Source organism: Epinephelus moara, chromosome 7 (genome assembly GCF_006386435.1).
Source record: "Epinephelus moara isolate mb chromosome 7, YSFRI_EMoa_1.0, whole genome shotgun sequence".
In the NCBI taxonomy this organism is placed as follows: domain Eukaryota; kingdom Metazoa; phylum Chordata; class Actinopteri; order Perciformes; family Serranidae; genus Epinephelus; species Epinephelus moara.
The window spans coordinates 17,084,324-17,092,858 of NC_065512.1; the positions used below are offsets into that span (position 1 = coordinate 17,084,324).

General features: G+C 41.4%; 1 protein-coding gene across 1 annotated transcript; it reads left to right on the forward strand.

The window, feature by feature from the left end:
- Window positions 1-5,312: 5,312 nt before the first annotated feature.
- On the forward strand, window positions 5,313-6,380 carry otos2 (otospiralin 2). The gene is made up of 3 exons (XM_050048510.1): window positions 5,313-5,368; window positions 5,600-5,674; window positions 5,811-6,380. Exons 2-3 carry the CDS (start codon window positions 5,611-5,613, stop codon window positions 6,029-6,031), a joined length of 285 nt encoding a protein of 94 aa, XP_049904467.1. The 5' UTR covers window positions 5,313-5,368; window positions 5,600-5,610; the 3' UTR covers window positions 6,032-6,380.
- The last annotated feature ends 2,155 nt before the right edge of the window (window positions 6,381-8,535 follow it).

Genomic DNA, 8,535 nt, shown 5'->3' on the forward strand with positions numbered 1-8,535 from the left:
GTGGTTCCAAACTCGTACAGCCACAGGGTCCAGATTTCTCCTCAGTCATTAGTTCAAGGTCCACACAGTTTAGTCACTCTGATGTTTGGTCATGTTGTGGAGTTAGTTTGCTCTCTATATCCAGTAGCTATCCATTATTCACTCACTGCATCTTGAAACAGCACTCTGTGCCAGAAATTAACTGTACTTCAAAGTGAAGTGTGTTTTTTCCAAACTCGACACGTTCATGAGTCACTTGCAGTCTGTCAGTGCCGGGGCCTTTGTTTTAGTGCCAGTGTCTTAGAATAACTCGACAGACAGTTATTAGACCCACTATAATAACAGAAAATGCACACTTGGATACATTTGGTATTTGCGACCGATCCCCCTGTAAACTTTGGACTTAAAGAGATTTCTGAAGCCAAACCAAATACTTAAACTTTTAACTCTCTAATCCAGAGTGGTCTGACCAGGCTACATTCCCATATACCGTGCAGAAAAGTTCCTATTTCATTTTTACATTTCCAACAGCTATTGTTATTTAACAACGTCATTCTGTAACAACTTCATTCTGTAGAGTCGTAACGATAATAATATGAACATATGTTAATACATACATACAACACCGTAAACTACTACTTCACAGTGGAGGGATCCTTCCTCAGTTGCTCTTCCTGAGGTTTCTACCATTTCTTTTCCCCCTCTTTTTTTGGGAGATTTTTCCTTATCCACTGTGAGGGTCCAAGGACAGAGGGATGTCCTTGGCTGTAAAGCCCTCTGGGGCAAATTGTGATTTGTGATATTGGGCTTTATAAATAAAATTTAATTGAACTGTCATTGCCAATTTCAGATTGATGCAGTTGTCATTTTCATGGCCAGCGCCTGTGTTGTGTAAGTAGCACTTGGGCCTACCTGTGTGTCCTTGAGCATGTAGGTAAAACTTATCCCTTGCGCCTTACTTTGTGCCCAGATTATGCACCGTTTAACTGGCAAAAGTGGAGCTGAACACACCCGAAATACACTTGCAGCATGCGCTACAGATAGGTTACATAGGGCTTTAAGGTTTAATTCCAACTCTTCATCATCAAAGCCACCGACGATGTTCTTCCAACACACAAGAACCTCAGCCAGTGGCATGGAGAAGATCCCTCATGTGCTCTCTGACAAACTCCAGCGACATTATGGCACATCTATACCAGCTGCAAAACCAGTCTATCTCAAGGCCGCTACACATGGAGGCACAATCAGGTCTTCTGTCAACTGGGGATAATCCTGGAAGGAGAACTTCCACCAATGCCCTCACTCACGCTATGCCTGGACCTTGAAACACCACCCCCTTCTTAACCTCCTGAGAACCTGTGTCCTCATTAAAGGACATCACATTTTGGGTTTACTTGACCTTATACTTCATTCTACTTAACTCAAACCTGTTGTCCCCGTTGGTGGACCCTTCATTGTGCCATCTAGTGGTAGTAAGAGAACAATACACTAATCCATGTAAAAACAAGATGGTGATCCTGACACAAAAGTGGACAAGGTCCAAAACCTGATCTCATTTTATGGTTGAGACTTTTTAATTAATGATATATAATGTTTGTAGTTTGATATGACAACAAATTTGACCAATTTTATCAACGGTAACAAGCTAAGACACTGTTAATTAGGAAGTACTTGTTTGAGGACATTGGGACATAACTATCGTTGACAATGTTTAGTTTTTTTATACTTATCGGGTCCTACTGATACTAAATAGCTATGAGAAATTAAAAATGCATACCCCTCTCCCACTCAGGTCACAAACCACCAGGCAAGTGCTGATTACTCCTAGGGATTGTAACAAGTCCAACAAGCCCGATGGCAGATATGCTTCACTATGGGCTCCGAAAGATTGTTTGACTTGCATTTGGTGCCACAAGAGTCATAAAACTAAACTGCAGTCATCAGTGAGAGATGATGCATTATGGTATATAGATTAAGCATAGGGGGCCTTCATGAATATGTATCAAAGTGCAGTTATGTTATTTCAATTATTGTTACTATCCCAATTATTGTCACAGACCATTTTAACACGTTTAAATATTCTTCTTCTCATGCATATCCATGATTTATTCTAGATAACCCTTTCATTTGAACGCCACATTCAGACACATGTGACAAAGAAGAAAAAAGGGCTGCTTCTCCAGCTTATTTCAGCCACTTTTTGGCATTTGCTTGACTCTGGGAATATACTGCACATGCTTTCATCTTCTTAGGGTACTCGAGCACGAAGATTTATCACAAACAGTGAGGCTGCTACACTTCACTGTTCACTGGGGTCGGCTGGCACGCACTTATCTATAACGCCATGACAGCCACATCGTCTCTGAAAATGTATTCAGCAGACATATGTGACCGGCTCTTTTCACTCCTCGGGATTCATTTAGTTCCCAACACTTAGTGGATTGAGTAAAATAACATTTATGTATGCCGCTCCATCTGCCTGTAACCAACAATCAGATCTATTCTAATCTAAATTGCAAAATGCTGTTTCTCTCTGTGAATTCAAATCATTGCTGCAGTAACTCTGTGTGTGTTCTCTCTCCTCTGGTAGCTTTTTTTGTGATTCATCAGGTTAAAGAATACTGATACTGAATTTGTTAAGAAAACTTTCTGGCATGCCTCCACACTCTTTAGTAACAGCAAACAATGAGAGTTTGTAAACAGATGTTTTGATGTAGTTTTGCTGTTTTAGATTCTTCATTCACTGAGGGCATGCAAGAACTAGAATTCAGTAACACTCTCATCACAGATTTAAACATTTATTACAACAAATGGAAATACAGTTATACTTGATGCTGAAGGCTCAACTCTTAATATAAACCAACACATGGAACGCAATGCAGAAACCCCCACCCCCGGGTTTACAAGAGTGGGCCCAAAGCAACACAGAGACCACCCTTTTAACCTTTAAGCCATGTTAGGACTCTGAATTAGGAAGGTGGAGGCTGGAGTAGAGGAGGTGAAGCTTTGCTGGCAGCAGCAGCAGCGGTGTGTGGCAGCATTAGTGTAGCAGGTGTCGATGACTAGGAGGCCATATTTAAATGGACTGCCTTGTTGTGGGAATGGGCTGAGATTGGTGTGTGACTGATTAGAAGCAATGATCCAATCAGCTGGTTACAGCTGGGGTGTATGACTCCCATGCCCTGCATGAACTAACGCGAAGCTTCATTTACTGTTTCATGGTTTTAATGCCTCTGTGTACCAGTCAAGTTGCAGTTAAAGTTCACATCATGTCCGCCCAAACTCATATGTAGCCATGACAGTTTACAATGCTTCAAATATGAATGTTGCTGCCAAGAACCTACATAATTCTAAAACGTGGACGCTTCAACAGAAGATCTATAGAATCAGTTTCAAGATTAGTGTCACCAATTCAGTCTCCCCTTCCCCAGTAATGGCTAAAAAAGTGCTTTTGTAGAACATAATGGTTTCCCAGTAAAGTTGACCTTTGACCTTTTGGATATTAAATATCATCACTTTATCATTTTATCCCATTAGACCTTTGTGTGAAATCTTGTCATAATTAGTATATGAATTCTTGAGTTACCGCCAAAAACATGTTTTGTGAGGTCACAGTGACATTTAACCACCAAGAGGGCGTTTGTGCCAAATTTGAAGAAATCCCCTCCAGGTGTTGAGATGTCATGTTCACAAGAATCAGGAGGATGCAAAGTCACAGCGACAGTGACCTTTGACCACTAAAAGTTACTCAGTTCATTATTGAGTCCACGTGGACGTTTGTGCCAAATTTGGAGACAAGTCTTCCTTAATGTTTAGGATTGGTCTTGTTTATTTTTATGTTTAAAGACCCACCCAGTCTCATTTCGAAGACGTCGAAATGCAGCACTTGGGAAGTGACTTGCGGCGTCAGACACCGACAAAAAGCCATCCTTAAACGTCGGCATGATATGCGGCTAGTTGCTGTTATAGTTTAATAGCGCCCGACGGCGTCACAGGGAAATGCGTTGGGACAAGAATGAAAATAAGGTGGCAAAAGTCCAACTGGGGCATTGGGGAGTAGTGGTGGATGGGTTCAACAAACACCAACTTTCACCCAAGAGGTGTTGGCGTCTCATTAGACTTTAAAGCCAAACCCTGTTCTGTTTCCTAAACCCAACCATGTGCGTTTGCTATTGAAGGAAAAAAAACGTCAATTCGTGTTGTACCGTTTATTTTGAAAGCGACTGTATGTTAATGTTTAATTTCCCCTGAAAACAGAAGTGTATTTCGAAAGAAGACAATGCATGTAACAGGCTGAACTTGACACGGCGTCCCAGAACATCAACAGCTAACACACCCAGGGTACCTTGCACATTGTATTTGGACATGGAAAGTCCAAACGTCGATATGTGACAAGGTCAGAGTGAGAATATGACACATCTTGGGTTCTTTAGGGTGTTATTTGCCTGTAACTTACTGCTCATACTGTGGATGTTGGCCAAAACACTCTTGAAAAAGATTTTTAATTTCAGTAAGGCTTTCCTGATGAAGCACAGGTTAAGTAAACAGTAGTAATCCAAGGTTTAATATAGTCTCCAATAAATGCACCATTTACTCCCATATAACTAAAAAATAGGCCCTTTAGGAGTTTATTTAACATATCTGTGAGCTGTTTTTAAAGATACTTTCTTCAGTAATAAAGGATGAGTTTGGGTGAGTGCACGGACACAGCAGGGATTCGGTCACAACCTCTCTTCTCTCTGCCGATGTCCTCAGAGAGACACAAACATCCACATAACAGTGAAATGGATGGGCAAAAAAAAAAAAAAAAAAAATCACACATCTAACTTTACGCCCTGTGGCTGAATGTCGGTACAGTCTGTCTGGATAGCAGGTGTGAAAACTGTCTGGTACATACTTCTTTCCATCCGCTTTCATCCACTCCTCCCTCTGATTTCTCTCCTCTTTCACCTTGAAAAAAGAAATCCATATCATTCCACGCAGCTCCGGGCTGAAAATCTCACACTGAGCTCCTGACAGATGTGACAACACGGTTAAATATATATTGTAGTAGAAGTAATTAGGAAGCTTAAGGGCCAGTGGCTGGATCCTCATGTGTCCTCTAATTTTAAACTCCCTAACCTTGCCTTAAAACATCTTAACCACACATTGGGACACTGGCTAGAGAACATGACGTCATACTCCTCTAAACAAAGCACACAGACATGAGAGGTGTGGAAGAGGCTCTCTGACGTGGTTCAGACAGTCAGGTGTAAAGAGGCAATATGCGAAAAACAAACATGTCCGCCTTTTCTGCTTCCCTCTAATCCAGATGCAGTCGTCATCCTGAGATTAGTCTGAGACAGAAGGACGAGGGACAGGACCACGCGTGTAATCTCCCACTGATCCGGTAAGACAAGACAGAAGATGATATTTGTTGGAGCAAATATATTCTTTACAAATGGATTTGCTTCTTCATAGATACATGCAGTTATGTTGTAGCCTGTATGGTTTTAAAGAACATTCTGTTCTCATGGAAATACTCATTCTGGTGACGCAAAGATGATCTACATGCATCTGAATTCACACACACATATATTTCTCTTGCAGACTGAAGGACATAAATACTTTTGTCTTTCAGCTCCTGAAAGCATGAATCCTCTGTACGTGTCTGCGCTGCTCTATTTTCTTCTCCTCGGCTTCCTGCCTCCTACAGGTAGGCCTGCATCAGCAGCTCATACATGCCATTACACACGAACGGACCTGACAATATAATAAACACTCATTCTGACATGACAGACAAGTTGTGAAATCGTGTTCACACCTCTTTCTGTCACCGTCTCCTCTGACAGGAGCAGAGGAGAGTGATGGAGGAGGGGAGGTGAGGGAGAAACGGAGCCTACCCTACTGGGGCCTGTGGTCGTCAGACTTTTTCGGGTGGCTGGAGGAGCTGCGAGCCCGGGCGGCTCACGACGGGATGCAGGACCTGGCTCGCACCTTCTGGGCGCACTTCCCCATCGGCAGTGAGCTGGGCTATGACAGTCCGGAGTCTGACCCTGAACCTGAGAGATGAGGCAGAGCAGAGGCGGGGTAGAGACAAGAGATTTAAAAGTCTGAGGCCGACTTTAAAATGATGTTTAAAGTTCATCACTTTTTTTCTGTAACATTTTTTTCTTGTCTTCTAACCTTATCAAAATCCAACATTGAGAGTTGTAAGTACTGAAGTGGTATCCCTTCCATTTGCCACAGACTGAGCTCACACATTCAAATGGAAATATGGGTTATACATAAACAATAGTGTATTATTTGCTTGCCAAAAATTCAAATACAAAGAAATGTACAGTATATTATTCAGTGATGACATCATGTTTGACATCTATTGCACCTCTGTCTTTTTGTTTTTCCTTATCTGCTGTGAGGGTCAAAGGACAGAGTGGTGTCGCATGCTGTAAAGCCCTCTGAGACTTTGTGATATTAGGCTTTATAAATAAAATTGAATTGAATAGAATTGAATGTGTGGTGTCATTGAGCCCTGTGGTTCCCAACCTTTTTCCATAATGGACCTCATCCTTGGGTAAACTAATGACCTCTGACGAAGTGACATATTTTATGGATATTTCATAATGTATTGCATTAATAACCCAAATGGTGAACACATTTAATGCAGGAAGTTTGTGTTGAACAAGCAACTTGGATGAATTTTAAGCAGATTATTTCCTGAATGTTGCATCAGAGATGAGTTTCCCTGATATTTTAGTAACTTTTTATATGATTTTCTGCCTGTGTTATGTATCTAATACATTTTTAACAAGCATACATTCTTAAAAGGCTTCTTTTTTGACAAATTCTGTGTTTTCCTCTCCCTGACCCTTGGGCATTGGTCTGTTAGCTCTTTGGTTGTTTTATCTGCGTGCTTATCTAATGCAGGACGCAGCTGTTTAGCGGCGAGTGAAGACTGTGTGAACAGAGTTTGTGTTGTGGTCTTCACTGTGCCCTTATCCTGTGAGATTTATTTGAGTTTCTACATTGAAAATTATTTTGAACTAGACTACAAAGAAATAAATTGAATGCTGAGGTGTTGGGCTTCTGTATTTAAAAAAAAAGTTTTTTACACCCCTCTAAATCAAGAAGGCCTTGCGACCCTTCGTGAATCTTTGGCGACCCCCAGGTTGGGAACCTTTGAGAGGTCTAATGTCTGATGACAGATATCCAGATACATTTAGTTAAGATTTGAGGGGTGTGGTGCTGTGTCGATTTCTTTGTTCATTCTATTTAAATTAATGGAGGCGATGGAGTAAATGACAGAAACACCTCTCTGTATAATGGAATACAATATAACAGCAATTTTGTTTTAGACTGCATCATATTTAGCAAAGTGTGCTGAGCAAACTGGCAACTGACTTTACTTTGCTGATCATCCTGTGTGTCTTTATTTGCTTAGGATTTTGAATGCAGGCCCCTTTCTCCTAATGGAGTCATCTTACATTTGTAAATGTCTTGTATTGGCACTTTTACATGAGTAAACATTCTGAATATTTATTTCCCCCCTCAAGGACTCAGACACTCCAAACCAAAGTAATCTATCATTTTTCCTGCAGCAGACTTTTAAAGCATGCTATCAGTTAAAGATCCTATTCATAAGAAATTCTTGTAAACTCAAGAAAAGTGAAATGTCAAGGATGTGAAACAGTGGTTTCATTCAGCTGTTTGAGGACTTGAACAGAACATCTAACTCTAAAGCAAGTTAGCTCTGTATGTGTGTGTGATTTGACTCATTTGATCTACTTCACACTCGGCGGGTGTATTGCTGGGGTCCCTGGACTTACAATGTTGAATCTGCTGCTATGTGAACAGGCAACATGTTCAATATTAATAAATTTTGCATGAACAAGTGAACAGAGCTCTGTGCAGCAGCGGGGGCAGGGCTGCAGGGGGTTTGTGGATGCTGGGTACAGATCGTTCTCCATCGCTCTTTAAGCATCTGTGATGTAACTTCTAAAATAAATACTTTTGTTCCTGAGGAACATAGCATCAAGTGTGGAGTTGTTTTGATGAGCGGTTCTAAAGAAAGCTGCAGGTTAACTACAGTAACTCACCCCTGCCTGTGTGCACACAAGAGAGCAGAGGGAGGGAGAAACACTGTGTTGCTGCCAGAGGAGCTGCTGACTGAATTTACCAAGCACGGAGCCCACACTGTAACTAACTGCACTCGCTGAAGAAATATTATCAAATATTTGGAGAAATGAAGCAGTGATTCCAGAGAGAAGCAGACAGAGGGATCTACAGTCTGTGTTTGAAGGATATATCCAGTATGTCAAACTGACTCAGCAGCAACAACAGGTTAAAAAGACAAAGATAGTTAGAAGCTAAAGCCGAACTATAGGCTACAGATCACAGTGTGAAAGTGAACCAACGCATCACTGCTGATCGCCACACAAGACAATGAATATAAAGGGAAACTTTGCTGATATTGAACCAGCTGTGTGGCATCGCAGTGTGTGCAGATGAACGGTGTGTGGCTTCCCCCACGTGGTATTGAACAGGCAGAAGTCAAACACCGTTCATCTGCACACACTG